The sequence below is a fragment of the Neofelis nebulosa genome, chromosome 8, assembly GCF_028018385.1.
Source record: "Neofelis nebulosa isolate mNeoNeb1 chromosome 8, mNeoNeb1.pri, whole genome shotgun sequence".
Classification (NCBI taxonomy): Eukaryota; Metazoa; Chordata; class Mammalia; order Carnivora; family Felidae; genus Neofelis; species Neofelis nebulosa.
In genome coordinates this window covers 4384667-4406115 of record NC_080789.1, presented here as the reverse complement: position 1 = coordinate 4406115, position 21449 = coordinate 4384667, and the positions used below count along the sequence as shown (strand labels likewise).

Below are 21449 nucleotides of genomic sequence, written 5' to 3'. Positions count from 1 at the left end.
ATTTCTCCAATTTTAAATGATAAAATTAGATGTGTAGAAACTCTCTGGAAGGTGTATCATTAAATACTAAGTAGCATCACTGGTCTTACCTCATAACTTATGCTCTCAGACTCTATAATTCATAACAAATGTAGTTCAAAAAAACCCTATGTCAGATAATTTGAGGAATTTAACACTGCTTAACTAAATATAAATTATTCAACTGAGTAAAACGGTACTTTTTACATAAAAATTATCCTCTTGAGATTAGCATTCAGTAAGCTCATTTCAATTGTGCTATCCTTAGAACTTCAAGTGTGCCAAAACCGTGAATGTGTAAAAGGACAATGTCTGCGTTGAGCTACGGAAGAATTAATATAAAATATAAGCCCCGGGGGGCGCCTGGGTGGCACAGTCGGTTAAGCGTCCGACTTCGGCCAGGTCCCGATCTCGCGGTCCGTGAGTTCGAGCCCCGCGTCGGGCTCTGGGCTGATGGCTCGGAGCCTGGAGCCTGTTTCCGATTCTGTGTCTCCCTCTCTCTCTGCCCCTCCCCCGTTCATGCTCTGTCTCTCTATGTCCCAAAAATAAATAAATAATGTTGAAAAAAAATAAATAAATAAATAAAATATAAGCCCCTAAAACCTTTTTCCCGGTATCCAGAAACACATGTATGATATATGAAACGCCAGGAAAGTCAGAGATGCACCAAGGACATTTACTGCATGTCAGGTTAAAAAAAAAAAAAAAAAAAAAAAAAAAAAAAATTAACTGCGTTAGGCTATGATTACAATAGATCTAATTTCTAAAATATAATTTATGATAACAGGGAACACTACAGAAATTAATTCTTTGAAAATTCAACGAGACATTTTAACAATCACCGAAGCCGTAACTGTCCTAGGTTCTGTTAGTTTTCCTTCTAAAAGAGAACATATGAGCATATATAAATATTTGTGTGTATAGTATGTTAGTCTTATAAATACTGCTTCAAATTATCCCAAGGTGTGATCTAAGCCTCTTACTTTCCGTCTTTCAGGTCCACCGAATGCAATATGCCTTGCTTCCTCCACAGTCTCACAGACAAGGCCATTTCCACATACGAACTGAATTACTTTCTTCAGCTGAGGAAACTGAGTCTTTATGACATCAATCATCATTTTACAGCCTTTAATCTCCCTCAGTCTTTCATTGATTGGCTTGATCTGAAAGGTTAAAAAATACTTGTTATATTAGATACACTAAAATAAAAATGCAATATTTAGTACATGCTCCAAAAGCATACATAAGCATGACAGCAACAAATTAACAGAATGAACTTATATGCAATAAAATTTGACAAGAACCTGATGAACTATATCCCACTGACTGGCCCACATAACACTGAAAGAAAACACACTTGAGCAAAAGCCAGAAGATACAATTTCCAGATTCAACTCTGCCACCAGCCAGCTGGGCCAAAGCAATGGCTGACCAGGGTTCCAGGCTCTCAAAATGAGAAAATCTAATGGGAGATAACACCCACTTACGTATGTGTCAAGAGAGTGGCACATCATGGAACTCTGAAAATCATTTTAGGCTTAAATGACCAGGAAAGCCTTCAGACCTTTTTCGACATGACTTTTAGGCTGGGTGTGTAAACAGATTTTCAAAAAGTGTCCGCGATGATTACTGGAAAACAGCAGGTAGGTATGACCTCACTGTTATGAGAACAAGCCAGTGAGAACTAATGACAAACAAGGCGGGGAGTCAAGTGCAGGGCAGTCCAAGTCTAGGGCACAAGCTCTAACCGCTACACACACTGCCTGCAGCTCAGGGTCTGGAAAGCTGGACCAAGCAGAGCATTTTCTCTAGGAGGCGAAAAACCAGTAAAGGACGTCAATTATGATAATGACAAGCCTCCTGCTATGGGAATTTACTCTGGATACTCTAAGGCCTCTCAATACATTAGGCCCCAAATTTTGTCTGCTTTACCAAAGACTGATACGTGTTTCCTGCGATGTATGTAAATATGTGATTGCATATTTAACAACTGAGACCCAGGGTCGGCATTTCAAGGACAGACTGGTATGTCTTAACTGTTCCTACCGTTTGCTACAGAACAAAATAAATTGCTGGCTAGCAGGCAGAGTGGTGTACCACTAGAGTAATGTCCTCAAAATCATCAAGGTACACTTACAGCAAAACTAAATTAGAAAGAAATGATATTAAATCAAGAACTACTATGCTTTGCCTACCAATATTCTAACAGCAGCCATTTGAGTGACTAACAGGCATTCAAGCTATGACTTTTTTTCTATCAGTGCCTAGTTTTAGGCAATAAAGACATGCTTTAAAGACAAGATTTTGTCACCACTAGGTAAGAAACATTACAAATCTCTTACATCAAGGTAATCTAGAGCAAGGAATGTCTCCGGTTCAGCTCTTTCCTCCTTCAGAAATCGAATACAATCTTTTGCTACCTTCTCAGAGGCTACAACAATGGCAACCATGTAGCGACCAAAAAGTTTAGTAACAGCCAGTTGGTATTTCTTATGAATAGGGTGGCAGAGGTCAAGCAGTCTTCCAAACTTAGCAGGTTTCAAAACAGGAGAAAACAAACACATTATTGAGGGACAAATAATTCACTGTTTTTCAATGTAACAGAGCATAATGGACCATAAACTAATTTTATAGAACTATAAATATCATATTTGAACACTGTCTCATTCAAATGGACATAGGTTTAATTAGGAAGTATCCATTTAGGTGTGCCACACTTCATTTAAGAGTAACGAGGAGAGACTAGCCTTACCAAGGTATTGAAATGCTTCACCAAGCCACGGTAACTCATCCACTCTCTGAGTATTAAATAAGAATCTATGAGGTGCCTGCTACACGCAGTTTACTGAGCTAGAAATTGTGTGACCATCACTGAACAAGTGACCTTACAAGGCTTTCAGTCCAGTAGAGAAGATATAAATGATAATTATAAGCATGCACAAAATAGAGGAATAATATACACCGTGATAACACAAAGTATCCTGAGCGCATGTAACGGGGACCAGGTTGACTGGAGAAGCCAGGGAAGTCTTCCTATGAAGAAGTGTTATATGAGATCTGATGAATGGCCAAGAAGTAATTAGACTGAAAATCAAAAACTTTACTAGAAAGTGTCAGCATATCAACCGTCCCGTATCATCACTGCTCCCTAGAATATCTGAAGATTCAATTTTACATCTTTCTACTCTTTCTTCATTTAATAGGTTCTATTTCAGGAATACCAATTTCTTTATGATAGGGCATCGTTGTCTTTAATATTCATCACCTTGCTGTTTGTATTTTTCTTCTCCGCTCAACCTGTGATTAACTCAAACCTCACTTCCAGGTCAGTCATTTGACTTTCAGCTACAGAACCCATTCCTCGCTACTTGCAATTTACTTATTAGTTCAGCAATAATATTTGTTCTTGATTTGTTTTCTTGGCTCTATGGTTTACTTTTTATTTTGTTTTAGCTCAGATGTGAATCTGGTTTTATGAATTCAAGCTCTTATTAAATTATCCATAGCACACCATACTTAAGGGGGATTTTGTTCAGTAACCTTCTTCCAGACTAGCCTCTTTGACTCCTAAATGCTTTTTTAAACATTTTATTTAAAAAATTTTTTTCAGAGACAGAGCGTGAACAGGGGAGGGGCAGAGAGAGAGGGAGACACAGAATCTGAAGCAGGGTCCAGCTCCAAGATATCAGCACAGAGGCCGACATGGGGCTTGAACCCACAAACTGTGAGATCACGACCTGAGCCAAAGTTGGACGCTTAACCAACTGAGCCACTCAGGCGCCCCATTCTAAATGCTTTTTAAATTACTCTTTCTTTTTATTATTGCAGGTACCTACAGCTGTTGTATTGATTCTTTTCAACTTGCTGACGTGGGCAGCTCTGTTCAGACCTTTAAGTTGCTGTGGAGGATAACTTTCCTGATTGCCTCACCTACAACTGAGAGCACCAAGTGGTGGACTAAATTAGGTATTTTCTGTTTTATCTCCTCAGTATTTTCTGGTCTGTTTTCTATCACCTAATGGCGTGGAGGATAGGGGCAAGTGAGAGCAGAGTTGAGGCTGTGTAGATCTTTTGTCTGAATACTTGAGCTTTGCTCTTTCTTCTGAGTTTTTAATTAATATCCAATACCAAGGTTCCTCTGCCTCGGGGGAGGAGGGAAAATTCCATTTTGGGTAGAGGGTTTTGAATTGGCCTTTACTTCCATCTAAGAACATCAGAGGTTTATGTTTCCTGACCCGCTAGTTTTGAATCAGAAGGAAACAGATATATATAATATATATACACACATACACACACACACACACACACACACACACACACACACACGTATATACTTGTGTTTACTTGTTGCTAGATTAAGGGATACTAGGTGAGAATTCTCAGGAATTTGTCAGTTTTCCTTCTGCAGAGTTAAGAACAAGAAATGTTCAAATTTTTTTCTTTTTTTTTTTTTTAAATCATGGACTATCACCATTTTCTGAAGTTTACGGCATTAGATGTAATAGCCCCGTTCCTTTTTCGGTTGTTAAACTACTTTTTAAAACTAGTTTCGGGGGCGCCTGGGTGGCACAGTCGGTTAAGCGTCCGACTTCAGCCAGGTCACGATCTCGCGGTCCGTGAGTTCGAGCCCCGCGTCAGGCTCTGGGCTGATGGCTCGGAGCCTGGAGCTTGTTTCCGATTCTGTGTCTCCCTCTCTCTCTGCCCCTCCCCCGTTCATGCTCTGTCTCTCTCTGTCCCAAAAATAAATAAAAAACGTTGAAAAAAAAATTAAAAAAAAAACAAAAAAAAACTAGTTTCGTCATTCTGTTTGGTACTGGGGGGAAGGATTGTGTGACCCGGCCTTATTCCTCCCCCATCACTACCTAGAAGTCAAGACCGGTTTCAAAACAGTTCAAGAGGTTGCCAGGGCCAAAAGCTAAGAAGAGGCCCTCCTAAGAGAAGGACTGCACGGTGTCCCCTGGTGTTAATGACAAGAGAGTGAGACACCACAACCCCGACAGCAGAGGAAGTCATTCTGTGAAGCTGATGCCCCGACAACCGGGGCTAATGAAATGTGTCAGCAGAAGTGGATACACAGATTTAGAGAATAGAACATCATTATTTCAAAAGTATGCCCTTGAGGTTAACTGAAAATATTAAAAACAAAACCAAACCAAACCAAGAAGAACATAGGCTTGAGGCGATGTGTTGTGACCTATGGGGATAGTGGTCGTAACTCAGACTTTCTGGGTCACACTGTTAATGTCCAGGTCTCTCTCAGATAATTACTTATCTTTAGACACTGTTGGAAGTTAAACTTTGTCACAATTATCTACTATTATAGTTTAAATACAAATAATCAAACACAAAACTAAAAGACTTCTGAAATAATTCTGCTTCCTAGTAATGGTAACTTTTAAAATCCCAAATAAGAAAGCTTAGCCCTTTTGTTTCAATTAACTATTCACTTCTAATTACCACAGAATCTGGGTAAAGTCTTTTAAGGTGTTCTAGAACTTCTGCTCTCTTCTGCTGACGTTTTCCCTCATGTTTATCAATTCCAGCATTCTGCAATTCACTTCTAATAAGGTTCAATTCTTCATTAACTTCAGACATTCTTGATTTTGTGTTTTCAATTTCAACCACTAGGGTTTCCTCTTGCTGTTTTTTCTCTTTCAAGCAATCCCTACATAATAATAACAATAAGTTACTAGCAAAAAGAAAAAAAATTAATTGCAAGATACAACATACTGAGGTCTGGCACTGTAGGGGAATGGAATAGTGCTCATCAATTTTAAATGATGAAAACGACAATAAAATAAGCTCAGCACCGGACATGGGCAAAGAGATTTTGATCATTCTTTGTTGATTCAGAAGATACACATTTCTGAAGACTGAGAAAGTGAAAGTAAGGATAGATCACTATAATCAGAGGAGTCGTTGTGGGCTTAAAATAAGTAAATGCCAATGAAAAACAAAAATCTTAGTGGGAGGACAATCGGGTCATGCCAGCTATCGTGACATAACTTATCATAAAACATCAATACCAACATTTCAAGTTTCATCACTTGAAAGTTTATATTTTAAAACTTAAATAGTGTATTTACTTATGTGGTTAAGTATAATTTTTAATCATCTACAATGAAATGAAAAAAATGGAGGAGTGAGGGGCCCCTGGATGGCTCAGTTGGTTAAATGTCCAACTCTTGATTTCAGTTCAGGTCGTGATCTTGCAGTCATGGGATCGAGCCCCACATTGGGCTCCATGCTGAGTATGGAGCCTGCTTGGGATTCTCTCTCTCTCCTTCTCTCTCTGCCCCTTCCCCCCTCAAAACAAATAACCATTTTTTTAAAAAAGAAAAAAACCGCAGGAGTGAGAACATTATGATACAGTGGAAGCTTTCATTTCACAGAAATACCCCAAATATACCAGACCCTTGAGACATAAGAAAGCCACAAGAATTTCCCCTGTACCCACATGCATGTTTTCGTATATTCTTCCAACTTCTCTATTCGTTTTTTATGATCTTCTATCTGCTCTTTTATTTGTTTTAGATTTTCCTAAAACAGGAAGAAAACTTAAAATCAATTACAGCAACTCCAAATAAAGTTATTTTTCACTATCCTCCTAGAAGTTACTAGAGAATTGTAAGATGTTCTAAACTTGAAATATATCAAACATAACCATATGAAAACACCTATAAGAGCAAGGTTTAACTCTGAAAAGGCAGTAAAGCATAGAGCTTTGAGTTTGTAAGGGTCAAGGTTCAAATCCCGGCTCCACCACTCACTAGATATTTGGCAACTCCAAACTCTAAGGGTTGATCTTCAAATATCTACACATTTCTTATCTGTCCCTCAAACTAATTCATTCAATGAATATTTATTCCCTGGCTGCCATGTACTGGGAACTAGAGATATAATAATGAACAGGATAGAGTCTCTGCTCTCAAGGACTGAGGGCTGGTGGGAGACACACAAGTAGACAGTAATTCTAGGGCAGCTACTTGGTGTTACAAACAGCATAGGCACCTGGAAGGCAACCATGGGCTTGTGAGACTAGGACTTTGCAAAAGTCTTGCTCCATTCACTGAATCACTAAATACAAGTGCTGTACTAGCCTTCAAGGCTTCGTATCTAACCTTTCCCGTATTCACCCCGTGCACTACAGCCAGATTAACCTTTCTGACTCCATTACTAAGTGATCTAAAACCAGGAGCGTACCAAAGTAAAAACAATTCCTTTTCAGTATATAATAGCAGATGAAATGACAAATTTTTCATCTGGAAAAGGAAAAATATATTCTATGAAGATAATTATGTCATTTTACTCATTTGTAATACAAATTCACTGAATAAACATCTACTGTGCTAGGTGCCGGAGTTATAAAAATAAGCAAGACATAGTTCCTTTTCTCTAGAACTCACACATTTCACAATTAGAGTCGTTATACTGAAATTCTATTATCACAAACTTAAGAATTCCATTCAAAGAGGGGCGCCTGGGTGGCTCAGTCAGTTAAGCGTCTGACTTCGGCTCAGGTCAGGATCCCACAGTTCACGGGTTCGAGCCCTGCGTCGGGCTCTGTGCTGACAGCTCAGAGCCTGGAGCTTGCTTCCGATTCTGTGTCTCCCTCTCTCTCTCTGCCCCTCTCCTGCTCATAGTTTGTGTCTCTCTCTCTCAAAAATAAACATTAAAAAAATAAAACTTTCCACAACAAAAAAGAATTCCATTCAAAGAAGCAAAAACAAGATGAACGAGGCATACCAAATTAAGTCAATCGGAAACACCTGCCTCTGCCTTTGCTCTGGCCACTCCCAGGCCTTGTATCACGCCACTGGGCTCCTTTGTGGTCAATACTTATCAAGGTCACCATCTGTTATGCCAAGAGCTCAGAACAAACTTCAGATATGGCTTAGTTTAAAGAATGGGCTTTAATGAAGAAAATGGAAAAGGCCAGGGTCTTCCCATGGAGAAGTGGTTAAGGCCTGGGTGTTCTGCTCAACACACAATAGAGGATAATCAGACTGTTTTGGTACCGGGTCTTCTGGATTTGAGATGTCGGCTGATCACGCAGTTGTCTGGGAGAAGCAAACACCGCCCAGAACCTTGTGATCTCAGGATCTGTGGGAAGTTAAAGCTCCTCCTGTCCTGTGGGAAACTGAGTCTGGGTACGGACGTCTCCATCTGTCTCCAACCTGACATGTTCCTCTTCTACTACCGATGTGTTTGTATTCAAAAGACAGCCACAGGGCGCCTGACACTTGATTTCACTTCAGGTCATGATCTCACGGCTCGTGAGATCGAGCACCGTGTCAGGCTCTGTGCTGACAGCATGGAGCCTGCTTGGGATTCTCTCCCTGCCTTCCCCTCTCCCACTCACGTGTATGCATGTGTGCTCTCTGTCACATAAACGTTAAAAAAAAAGAGACAGCTGCAACTCAACCACCACTTACTGACACCTAAGTACATGGTTTACAACGAACACTGTTACAAACCCTGCCTTTAAAAGCTTCCAGTCTAGTGGAACTGGTACCAAATGAACTGTACTTCTTATTCAATCTGATAAAAGCCCTTAGATGCAGATTAAGCCCAACGAGTAATCAGATGAGGAATAAATTAGTTTCAGGTTTTTGGTGGGAAGAAAAAGTGGGCCCGAGAAGGCTTTGCAGTGTGAGTAACTACAGAATTTAATATGTAAAGATGAGGAGGTTTTCCCAAAACTAGCATGTACAAAGGCAAAAATGTACAAAGAGTATTTACTGAAACCAGTGTACAATTTTACAATGTGATGCAAATGCTACAAGTGTTTTAAAGTAGTTACTGCTTTGGTGCTACCTCTGTTTTTCTCCTTCCACAAAACATTCTCTCTTCCACTCATGATTATCACATAGTTCGCCTTTCATTCTTGGTCGTCTTTTCACCTGCCAATTCACAACAGGCCTAACGTGAGAGGCAGTGCAGTGTATGGTGAAGAAGACTGACTGTGGAGACAAAGCGCCTGGAACCAAATCCCAGTTCCTCCACTTACTCGTTTAGTCAAGTTAACCATGTTGTGCCTTGATTCCTTCATCCGTGAAATTCGTCCATCGAATATTTACTGATTATCCCTTCTGGATAAGGAACTATTCTAGACACTTGGGTTGTATCGGTGAACAAAACAGACAAACATCTCCCCGCTTTTGTGGAGTTAACATTCTAGAGGGGGAAGGCAGACAAATATAGTATGGAAATTAAATCATGTGTTAGGAGAGAAACACTTTGGGAGAACAGAGCCGGGGCAAGGCCAGCAGAAGTGTGGTGGGTACTATAATTTTAGATAGGGAGGTCAGGGTAGGCTTCAACGAGAAAGCAACATCTGAGCAAAGACTTGCAGGAAGTGAGGGAGTGGCAAATGAAGAAATGTAGGGCAAGCTTGTTCCTAGCAGAGGAATAACCGGTGCAAAGGCCTGAAGGCAGAAATATGTCCAACATGTTCCAGGAGGCCAGTACAGCCAGATCACAGGGAGTAAGAGGGAGAACAGATAAAGCGGAGATTTGAAAGGTAAACTGGAGGGGGAGGGGCGAGCGATCAGGTAGCTCTATGGAGGGCACTCAAGGACCCTGACTTTGTGTGTGATGGCGAGCTACTGGAGGAAGTAAAAAAGAGTAAGTGTCGTGATCTGACTTAGATATTAAAACCATTTCTTCGGCTGCTGTGCTGAGGCCGTTGTAGAGGAGACGACAGCGGAAACAGGAAAACCTGGCAGGCTATCAGAGTGGTACAAACAAACAAACAAGAAGACGGTGATCGGGACCAGCAGGGCAGTGGAGAAGCGATGCGAGACTTGGTACAAAGTGGAGCCGGCACAATTCCCTGAAGGAGTCAAAGACGGAACCCAAGTTTTCTGGTCAGAGCAACCAGTAAGAGTGAATTTCATCACCTAAAATGGGAAAGATTACGTGTGGGAAGCATGTGGGGGTGAAGATCAGAAGCTCGGCTTGGATGAAGTTTGAGAGATCTATTCAACATCCACAAAGGAGGTGCTGACAAAGCAGCTGGATATATGAGGTTGTGAGGAAGAGATACGATTTGGGGAGTCATCAGCGGATGACATTCAAATCTATGGGCATATAAGTCACCAAGGCAGAAAACTCAGAAAAGAGGAAAACCCAGGATGAGAACATAACAATACTAGTATCTGCTTCGTACATTTGTCGGAATATTGAATAAATAAATCGGGTTCAGAGCAGTGCCGTAAAATGCCATATACGTGGTATGTACAGATAAACGCTACACTATAATATTATTGCTGTTATCTCTGGAAAACGTCAGACCCATTTCCACAGACACATTTCATTTTGAAATCCCAATCCTGTTTCCTCATCTGTACCCTAGAGTAAATACCTACTCTTTGTTATTATTGTGAGATGTACAGGAGCCAACGAACGCAACGTGCCTGGCAAAGTAATCAATCAACGTTTTCTTCTAAATTCCAAATATTTACTTATAAGTCAAATGTGTATATAATTCAGAACCATTTACCCTTTACAATTCTTATCAGAAATGGCCATATTTTTAGGATGGCCCCACCGACTGTATAAAATACCACGATTTGTGACCCGCTGAATTGCCATAACGATTTTGGAGTCCGATTCTCACTCTTTGGAAAACGAGGTCATGAGGCATAGAGGAAGAGACCAGACACTTCGTGTCTTCTCACACACTTTCATCGTGATTCAACTTTCCTGTCTCTATGAGGTAGACTCATTGGTCCCTCTTGCATAAATGAAGAAATCAAAGCCCAGCCCAGACAAGTTAAAGAATTTGGTTACTTCTCAAGACTACGCAGACCCGTGACAGGAGGAGACTGGCTGGAAGCCAGGTCTGCCTAACTGGAGGGCAGAGCACTATCATGCGGCCTTGACGGTCACTTCCCACGCAGTGCAGTAAGCTCCCAGGCTCCTCCTGGGCTGTGTCCTTGATGTTTCCACAGGGCCTTGCATTCACCTCTGTTAAGATACTTGTCTCTTTTTTCTCTTTATTTATCCTCCTCCTCACCTCACTGAACTAAAACACATGAAGGAAACAAAATTGTGGGATCTGCTCATGCCCATCACCACACAGGTGTGTAGAAAACACTTACTGATTACATGAAAGAAGGTGCTTTCTGCTTCTATCTTAGACCATGATGAAGGAGCACCTAAAGGACACTCAGTGGCAAAACAAGGAATCCAGAATTTTTAAAATTAATTGCTTATGCCTAATGTCAATCCATTACTACACTGAAAAGCTGACATAAAAAGAGAATACCATTTCATTGATGGTAACTCCCCGTCATGACTGCACAAACAGAGGTACCTGAACTTCTCCATGCCTCCTCTTCTCGAATGCCAGTCTTTCTTTATCAGCCCTCTGTTCCCACTGCAGCTTTTCCAGTTGTTGGGTCATTATAGCCACTTTCTTTCTTACTTGTTCCTTAAGTTCTTTATAACGATCCAGCTGTATAAGGAGTATAAGGAGTAAAATATTACTAACTCACAGAAGAAACACGAGAGGAAATTTTTATGTGATATCCTTTGACTGGAAGATAATCTTATCAGTTTTAAATAAATCAGATCATAATTGGTTATCTTTTCCAGGTAAGATAATGTGAATGTAAAATGAACCTCTTCTTATTTAAAACTGCCTAGATAGAGAGACAGATAAGGATTCAAAACCAACTCTATAAAGTCTCTGCAAGAAAAACTTAAAGAGAAGGGGGATTAAAAAATAAAACAAGAAGGGGATTAAACTCATGAACAGTCCACATGCAAGGAGTTCATATAAAATCAAATATTTTATTTATATAGTTATTTTGGTATATATTTTATGATGTAAAATTATCATAACATTAATGAAAGATATATGATAAAAAGTCAGTTGAATGTTTGAAAACTCTGAATTAAAAATTATGGGAGCTCTACGACCAATTTGCCAATTATTTTTTTCCCATTTGTTATAATTAAATCTTACACACCAAACTGCATATTAATTCACCACCACATTTAAACCACCTCAATCAACTTCCCTCCTGCCAATCAAGTGGTCATGTTTCTTCAAAGCCACGTATATTTGATTTTTAAGTTTTTATAATATTCGTAAGGAAAAAATGATTACCTCAAAAACGTAAGAATATCAATTACCTAATTTTATTACAAAATGATACCATGTGGTCTTGTTGAAGTATTTTCTATGACTTCAATGAACTCATAAAGGTTATAATGCCATCGGATCTTATAAAATAAAAATACCCTAAAGATACATTCTGCATATAGGCTGAAAAATTTCAATCCCCATCACTGAGATGAGGATTGTCTGAGATCAATCTCTTAAAATATCAGAGAGGACATCCTTTAAGTTATTGCTAAGAAGCTGAAATAATAGAAAGTTTTCTCATATGTTGACTTGTTCACCTGACTGGCTTCTAGTTCAATGTCTCGCCCTTTGTATAAGATTTCTTCCTCAACCTGCTTCTCAAAACTTCTCCATGCACCATCTAAATCAACCAGCTCTGTCTCCAGGGCCTTTATGTCATCTTCCTGTTTAGAACATTGTTTTTCACTGTCCTTTATTGATTTCTTAGCCACATCTAATTTCTTGAGGTGGTGAGAAGTATTTTCTTTGGCTTTAATGTACTGAGGCCTTTTCTGATTTAAAAGTGCTTCAAGAGATCTAAAAAGAAAATAAAGTTTGCTTTAAAGTAAATTAAATCTATACTATATAAGGGAAGGAAGTTCTTTTGATCAAATCATACATTTAAAAATAAACTTTAAAAATTGACTTTCAGAGACTATAAGCAGATCAGTGATTTCCGGAGGTTGAGGGGGAGGTACGGTACTGAACAGGTGGAGCACAGGGAAATTTTTTGAGTGGTAAACCACTCCGTATGATACCATAATGGTGGATATAGGACATCGTACATGTGTGAAAACCCATAGAACTTCATGGCACCAAAAGTGAACCTTAATGTAATGTATACAAATTTAAAAAATCACTTAGGAGGCTAAGGGATCCAGATGGAATACAAAATGTGACCAAAGAATCTACTGTATTACCAGTGTATGAAATCACCTTCCTGAAGGGGATTGGGAGGAAAGGTGCTAACCTAAGTAACTCTGAAAATGAGTCAAGTCTATAAACCTAAAAGCAAGAGGACCTGTGCACAGGCACTGTACTCTCATTGCCAAAGTTGCTCCCCATGAGGGTATGGGTTAACATCAGCAGTACCGCCATAGATGATTACTAGAACTGAAAATGACCGGCTGACCACGGAAGCCAGGTTGCTCGCTACTGCCATGGAGGTTACGGACAGGCAAGAGAAGGTCAACATCAACTATGATGGCAACTCATATTATGATGTATTAGACAAATGCTAGGTCATATAACATATTATATGTAGATATTCCCGATGTGATGAGAAGGACATTTTACCCCCTACGGCCTTCCCCTTCAAAATCCATAAACCTTGACTAATGATGAGAAACTATCGGGCAAATCCAAATTAAGAGACGTTCTACAAAAACACCTGACCAATATGGCTCAAAATTATCTAGGTCATCAAAAACAAGGAAAGGCTGAGAAACTGTCACAGCCAAGAGGAGCCCACAGAAACAGGATAACAAATGTAACATAGTGTCCTGGACCAGAGACAAAAGACACTGGGGAAAAGAGAGAAAATATTAGTCAACCATGGACTTCAGTTAACAGTAGTGCATGAACACTGGTTCACTAATTCTGACACATGTATCATATTAATAATGTTATCAAGTAGGAGAAACTGAATGTGGGGAATATGGGAACTCTTACTATCTTTGGAATTTTTCTGTATATCTAAAAGTATTCCAAAGTAAAAAGTTTATCTAAAAAATCAACTTTCAAAATGTCACTTATTTTTATTTTTTTATCAATGCACATAAAACCTAACTGTTAATAACTATGTTTTAAAACTCACTTTAACTCTTTTTCTGTTTGTTGTAGTTTTCTAGTTAGCACTCCATGTTCCTTTTTCTTGGCTTTAACTATGTTTTCATGATCAGAAAGAGACTCTTTTGTGACACTCAAATTCCTGTTCACACGCTCTAACTCGGTGTTCAGAAAATGAATTTTCCTTTCATTATGATATAGTTGGAAAAGCTGTAATTGTATTTTGTTTATTTTCAGTTCTTCAAGGAGACTCTGGTAACGTTCTGCCTATAAAACAGTACAATTCAGTAACAGTTAAAAGGGAATATCCTCAAGTTGACCTTTCATAAACTCAGCGAGAGTACCAACAGATGATCTCTAAGGAATCAAATTATTTATTATTTAAGTATCATTCACAAGTTATCAAATTTATGAAGTTAATGCTCGTCAAAAGTAGCATTATTTGGAGGTTTCTGTGTACACATACACAACAAACCAGTAAACCAGATTTTATTCTCATATACTCAGTGATATGGTGGTAAGAACAACAAAGTGGCACCTGCTAACCTGGGTCCTCATCGCATTTCTGTTTGGACGTTGGACCTCAGAGTATGGCAAGTCCATTAACGTTTCTTTTTTTTAAAGTTTCTAGTTATTTATTTTGAGAGCCCGCACACGCATGTGGGAGGGGCAGAGAGAGAAGGAGAGGGTGAGAGAGAGAGAGAGAGAGAGAGAGAGAGAGAGAAAATCCCAAGAAGGCACCGCACTGTCAGCGCTTAGCCCAATGTAGGGCTCAATCTCACAAACTGTGAGATCATGACCTGAGCCAAAATCAAGAGCTGGACACTTAACCAACTGAGCCACCCAGGTGCCTCACCATTAACATTTCTGCTATCAGTTTCCTCATTTGTAAACTGAAGAAAGTTGAATGACTTATAGGTCCCTAGCAACATTAAATCCAAGAATCCCGGGTAAAATTCCTGCTATAAGATATAATTTTTCTATTAATAGAACAGGAATATTAAAATTCTAAAGTATATGGACAATGGAAGAATTTCTTTACCATTTGTACTCTTAATAAAGGAATAAAGGAATGGGCTGCCTTGAGAGAAAATCTCCTAATCAATGACATATTCCAAGTAACAGGTAAAAAGCCACCTGCCATGACACTGTAACAAATAGGAAATTCAACGATTCTAACTGTCCTCATAATGTTTAATGTTCTGCGACTCTACTTTCTGAAAGCTGTTTCAGTATATTATGAGAAACGTAGTCTGACTCTCACCAATACCACCCCTTACCACTAACAAACCCAAGGACACATACGCACATGTAAAAATATGAAGAAACAAACATCACAGTGAGAAACACAACACTTTTATTTCTTCAAATATTACTGACTGCCTACTATGTGCCAGGCCTCTGTTGCTGGGAATATAGGAAGGAAGAAGACAGAAAAAGTCCCTGCTCTTACAAGCTTATAATCTAGTTGTTCTAACGGGAGGGGGGGGATTAGAGATTAAACAAGCAAACAAATAATAAACAAGATAATTTCATGCAGCAATAGATGTTACAAAAGAAACAATAGGGTAATACAACCGTACCAGGGAGGGGAAGGCCAATTTAGATTGGGGGTGTGGATAGCAAATGCCTACCTGAGAAAATGGCAATGAAACACCTTGAATGAGAGAGTATTGGCCATGAAAAAAATCAGGCATACAGCTATCCAAGCAGAGGAAATAGCAAAAGCTTCAAGCTAGAAGTGAGGACAGTATGTTCAATAAGTAGTAAAGGCCAGTGTGGTGGGAGAGTAGAGGAAACCAACGCTTGAGAGGTGGGTGATGGTCTAGGTCAGTAGGCTGGACAGGGACACTAGTGGGAAGCACTGCACTGATGGAGGTTTTGTGCAAGAGAAAGACAAAATTTGGGGTGCCTTGGTGGCTCAGTCCATTGAGCGTCCAACTCTTGGTTTTGGCTCAGGTCATGATTTCATGGTTCGTGGGTCCGAGCCCCACCTTGGGCTCTGCACTGACAGCGAGGAGCCTGCTTGGGATTCTCTCTCTCCCTCCCTCTCTGCCCCTCCCCCACTCACGCTTGCTAGCTCTCTCTCAAAAATAAACATTTAAAAATTAAAAAAAAGAGAACAGAGTCTGATTTGCATTTGACAAAGATCTAAATTTTTTTTAATGTTTATTTTTGAGGGAGACAGACACACACACACAGAGTGTGAGCAGGGGAGGGGCAGAAAGAGAGGGAGACACAGAATCCGAAGGAGTCTCCAAGCTCTCAGCACAGAGCCCAACGTGGGGCTCAAACCCACGAACCACGAGATCATGACCTGAGCCAAAATCGGATGCTTAACTGACTGAGCCACCCAGGTACGCTGACAAAGATCACTCTAAACGCAAAGAACTATCAACCATAAATGAGGTACTCTACTAGGCATTGTAAAGGGCACCAAGAAATACCACAGAATAGCATATGCAAAGCATGCCTCTGGCCTCCTAGAGGTTCCCAATACCCTTTTAGGGAGCCCCTGAAGTCAAAACTCTTTCCATAATAATAGAAAGACTTCATTTGCCTTTTTCATTGTGTTGACATTTACACTGATGGTGCAAAAGCCAATGGTGGGTAAAGCTGCTAGGCCTTAACATAAATAAGATTTAATACAGAAGGAGATAGGAGCATTCACCTGTCTTCCTTTAAGCCATATATTAAGGAGATTATAAATATGTAAAACAACGTCACCCTTCTGGTTAGTTTTACAAAATGCAATTATTTTTCATAAAAGTATGTTCTTTATATTAACGTGTAATGTTTCTTATTGCTGTTTTTACATTGATCATTATAATATATTTCTTAAATTTCTCAGTTTTAATTTCAAACACAATAAATATCAGTCAGAAACTCTTTGGGGACCTCAAGAATTTATAAGAGTGTAAAGGGACAAGATCCAAAAGTTGAAAGCCTATGCCATGTAAGATATACACCCCTCAAGCTTATTTTTAGTTGGGAAAATCAGACATTTTTGTACTTCAGGTAGCAATGCCTATTTAGGAAACAAAACAGTAGAGACTACGTCAAAAAGCTTATTTTTAATGAATAGTGGGCCTTATTTGTCTTACATTATAAAAAAAAAAATCTTTTTGGTAACCCAAAGCCAATACCTAGCAATGCTGACAGACAAAAGACTTTGTATCCAACAGTTCCTGGTTTCATCTTCACGACGACGCCTTACCTCTTCTTTCTCTAACTTTGCATGTTTGCGCTCTGCAGCCGCATTTTTTTTCTTATTAAAATTAAACTGTGCATCCTCTTCAGCTTTCAGTAACTTTCTTTTCTTTTCCTCATATTCTCCTATGAGCTCTCCTGAAGTGCTGATTTCCTCAAAAAACTGGGTTCTTTCTTTGGGTTTTTTCATTGAAATCGACTCTACAGTTCCCTTTCAAAAACAGTAAAGCACATCAACATAAAATATATGGATGCATTTTCAAAATCATGAGCCAACTAAACTAGTACAGCTCCTTACCTGAAAAACGAGACAGTTCCGTGCTTTGACCATTACGCCTATCTTTTCCAACTCGGCTATGTAAGCAGAACGACTCACGGGATTATCATCAAAATGAAATTCCGAGCATCCCCCTAAGAGAATAAAACTGTTATTGGAACTATAAATACCAGACACGTAACAACTATTCAAAGGTTAGTAAAATTATTTTTCTTATTGAAGTGGCCAGTTATGTGACAACATAGGTGTTATTAATAAACGCATTTAATCAGTCAACAATTATTGAATGTCTACTCTATGCCAAGGAGAATTCTATAGCAGTGAACAAAACGGAGGACAGTCTGGATCTCGAGGAGCTTATATATCCCACAGTGCAGACAAAAATGAGATATGTAAGTACAATAAAGATGTGAGAAAGTGTTAAGTGCTAAGAAGTAAAAGAGAGCTGGGAAGGGGATATGGAAGTTTCTGTGACAGAGAACAGACATTACAATTTTAAACATGATAGTGTTGCGGGATGAATGCTTATGTCTCCCCCCCCCCCCAATTCATATGTAGAAACCTTAACGGTATTAGAAGGTGGGGCCTTTGGGAGGTGATTAAGTTGTGACCGTGGAGCCCTCATAAATGGGATTAGTGGGCTTATAAAAGAGACCCCACAGAGCTCCCTAGTTCCTTCCACCATGTGAGAACACAATGAGCTGTATGCACCCCAGAAGAGAGCCCCTCATCTGACCATACTGGCAACCTGAGCTTGGACTCCCAGCCTTCGGAACTGTGAAATAAGTTTTTATTATTTATAAGCTATCTAGTCTGTGGTGTTTTGTTACAGCAGCCCAAACAAACTAAGACAGATGGGCTAAGAGCAAAAACAAAGCTGAGGCATTGCACTTCTGGTCTGAACATATATTACAAAGCCACAGTAATGCAAACAGTATGGCACTGGCATAAAAACAGACACAGAAACCAATGGCACAGAATAGAGAGCCCAGAAATACTGCACGAATGCACCTATATGTGGAATCTAAAATAGTCAAACTCATAGAAACAGAACAGAATGGTGGATGCCAGTGGCCAAGGGGAGAAAAAATGGGGGGAGATGTTGGTCACGTATTATAAAGTTTCCGTTATGCAAGATGCTAAGTTCCGGGGATCTAGTATATAGCAATGTGACTACAGTTAACAATTTGTATTATAAACTTCAAATCTGCTAAGAGGGTAGATCTCAAGTATTCTCACCACAAACACACGCAACAGTAGTGCCTGCATGCAAAGAGAACGGTAACTACGTAAGGTGATACATGTTAATTAGCTCAACTGTGGTACTGACTTCACAATGTATATTAAAACATACATGTTTTAAATACATGCAATTTTGTGAAATTAACATTTTTTCTTTTTCTTTTTCCTTTAAAGTAAGCTCCAGGCCCAACCTGGGGCTCAAACCCACAACCTCAAGCTCAGGAGTCACATGTTCTGCCAACCGTGCCAGCCAGGTGCCCCTAAATACATGCAGTTTTTTACCTGTCAATTATACCCCAATAAAGATGGGAAAAATAAATTTATGACGATTTAGTAAATAAAGAGTAGGCTAGAGAATCCTTACTGAAACAGAGACTTTTGAGTAAAAACCCAAAAGTGAGAAAGAAAATTCACCAATAAAGATACCTAGGTGATAAAGTGGTAAAAATACTTAAATTACACATTAAGGTATAGGTATACAAGTATTTATTAATAAAATAGTATTTATACGTTAGAAAATTAAGCCCATGTTCTAGTGGACCAGAATGAAATATCAAAAACAAAAAACCAAAACCAAGACATGCCTATATTATGGAGGCTCTGTAAACTCTGAACATATATAGAAAAGATATTCATAAACAACTCTCAATCTTGCTTCTTCAGGAAACAGGAATTATAGGATTTAAATCACAAAATACAAATTCATATATTTCACGCAAATTGCTACTCAGTGGTAGAAAAACTTTCTATACAAACCAAAAATACAGGGGCATCTGGGTAGCTCAGTTGGTTAAGCATATGACTCTTGTTTCGGCTCAGGTCATGATCTCATGACTTGTAAGACTGAGCCCTGTGCCAGGCTCCTGCTGACAGCGTGGAGCCTGCTTGGGATTCTCTCTCTGCCCCTCCCCTGCTCACACACACATGCATGGTCTCTCTTTCTCTAAACTTTAGTAAGTATGTGTGTGTGTGTGTGTGTGTGTGTGTGTGTGTGTGTGTGTATATATATATATATATATATACACTCAGTTCACCACTAAGAAAGTTAAACATACGTAAAGAACTTCCATCATTTTAACCTAATAACCAGTAGAAAAATTCTATTTGACAGTAGAGAAATATGAACAAATATGTCTGCTTTAAAAAGAGTCTTAGTGGAGACTCATACAGGTTCTATCATTTACTTCTGAGATTTGCAATCCAAGAGAGAGAGGAAAACAAAAAAACTCCAAATCTCTAGTTTACTATGCCAGTGAAATAATAAATCACACCCTTCAAATAATTAAAAAACAGGTCATCTGACTTAACTTTTGAAAAATCAAAGGACTCATAAGCAAGTATCTACAAAAAAAATACCTCGGATAATCCTTGTAAATGTTTTCTCCTCTCCACTTTCCTCCACGTACACAATTTTTACACTCGCACAAGAAGAGACAGGTTTTCCAATATGTGCTCCATAAATGAGTTCTTGAATATTTTTCACTCTTAAATTAGCTGTTTTCTCTCCCATTACAAAACTAAGTGCATCCATTACATTAGATTTTCCTGGGAAAGAAAAGACAGAGAGAAAAGTTATCCCTCGTTAACAATAAAAAACCTTGCCCAGAGACAAAAGAAGCCAACAATGGAAGTGAAATATAGCCAATACACATGTCTAAAGAGTAGTACTGTCTTGTCTATGTTTAAAATGCATGTGACCAATTTTATATAGATCACTGCGTTCTTCCATGCAGCTATGGCAGAGTATTAAGTGGCCTAAATTTAAGGATCTAAGCAAGTGGATCTAAACCCAACTCTCTTCCATTATTAAATATTGTACTATGGCAACTCATTTAACTTCTCTGAATTTCAGTCATTCCATTTTATGATTAACTATCACCTGTTTTAAAAAATGGCTAAGTATGTCCAAGATATCCCAAGGACTAGAATAAGGTTGCCGGAATACTTATGATTGTAGGAGGTGGCGGTACAGAAAAGTTATAGAGTAAGTCTGAGTCTGCAATCCCTTGAAAGGCCTGCTCCCAAGATTGGCTGTCATCCGGGGATTTGTATTTTGGGAGAGTTTCCACCGCTTTCTGATAAGAATGTCTCACTGTGCCGAAAGTGTTCATACGACATGATTGACGCTGGACACCTCGCCTGTTTTCTTTTTAGGAGTCTGGAATTTTGGTAGATTTTGGTTTGTGCCAGACAGAGGGTACCTAGCTGACCATTCCCCAATAAAAATCCCGGGCACCGAGTCTTTGCTTGAGGTTCTTTGGTAGACCACATTTCATGTACATTGCCACTACGTATTGCTGGAGGAGTTGCCTGTCCTGTGTGACCCCACTGGGGGAGGATGCTTAGAACCTCGTACCTGGTTTCTTCAGTTTGTCCCACGTGCCTTCCCTCTCGCTGAGTTTGCTCTGTTCCCTTTCGCTGTAACACATAACAATCCCGAGTACAACTACACGCTGAGTTCTGTGAATCCTCCTAGCAAATCACCGAAACGGGGGGCGGGGGGTGTGTAGTCTTGGGCATTCCTGATCCAAAGGCCAAATTGTTTTACAATCATGAGCCCACAGTTTGCTCTAAGACAATTTCCAAGGTGCTGTGTCATTGCTACCACCATCTGTATCTATCTACCCATCAATCAATCAATCAATCAATCAATCACATTCCTTCCCCCATACCCGCAAGGAACTTAAATTTCCAATGCCAGAACAGGAGGAAGATAATACAAAGAAAATGCTGCCAGCCAGTGGAAGTAGGCTTAGTTTTAGAAGTTTATGATCTTGG

General features: G+C 39.4%; 1 protein-coding gene across 8 annotated transcripts in view; it reads right to left on the bottom strand.

Annotated features, from left to right (window-relative positions):
- SMC1B (structural maintenance of chromosomes 1B) overlaps positions 1–21449 on the bottom strand; it is an 86844-nt gene that overhangs the window by 43287 nt on the left and 22108 nt on the right. For 4 of the 8 annotated variants that reach the window (XM_058741017.1, XM_058741016.1, XM_058741018.1 and 1 more), the window contains exons 2-11: positions 20028–20216; positions 17451–17563; positions 17160–17363; positions 13971–14209; positions 12433–12691; positions 11339–11479; positions 6476–6558; positions 5476–5683; positions 2361–2546; positions 1002–1181 (exon numbers count right to left, since the gene is read on the bottom strand). In XM_058741017.1, coding sequence (XP_058597000.1) covers positions 1002–1181; positions 2361–2546; positions 5476–5683; positions 6476–6558; positions 11339–11479; positions 12433–12691; positions 13971–14209; positions 17160–17363; positions 17451–17563; positions 20028–20202 — 1788 coding nt within the window. In that variant the 5' untranslated portion in view covers positions 20203–20216. The remainder of the gene's footprint in view (positions 1–1001; positions 1182–2360; positions 2547–5475; positions 5684–6475; positions 6559–11338; positions 11480–12432; positions 12692–13970; positions 14210–17159; positions 17364–17450; positions 17564–20027; positions 20217–21449) is intronic. The other 4 variants (XM_058741020.1, XM_058741022.1, XM_058741021.1 and 1 more) reach the window with 4 other exon arrangements.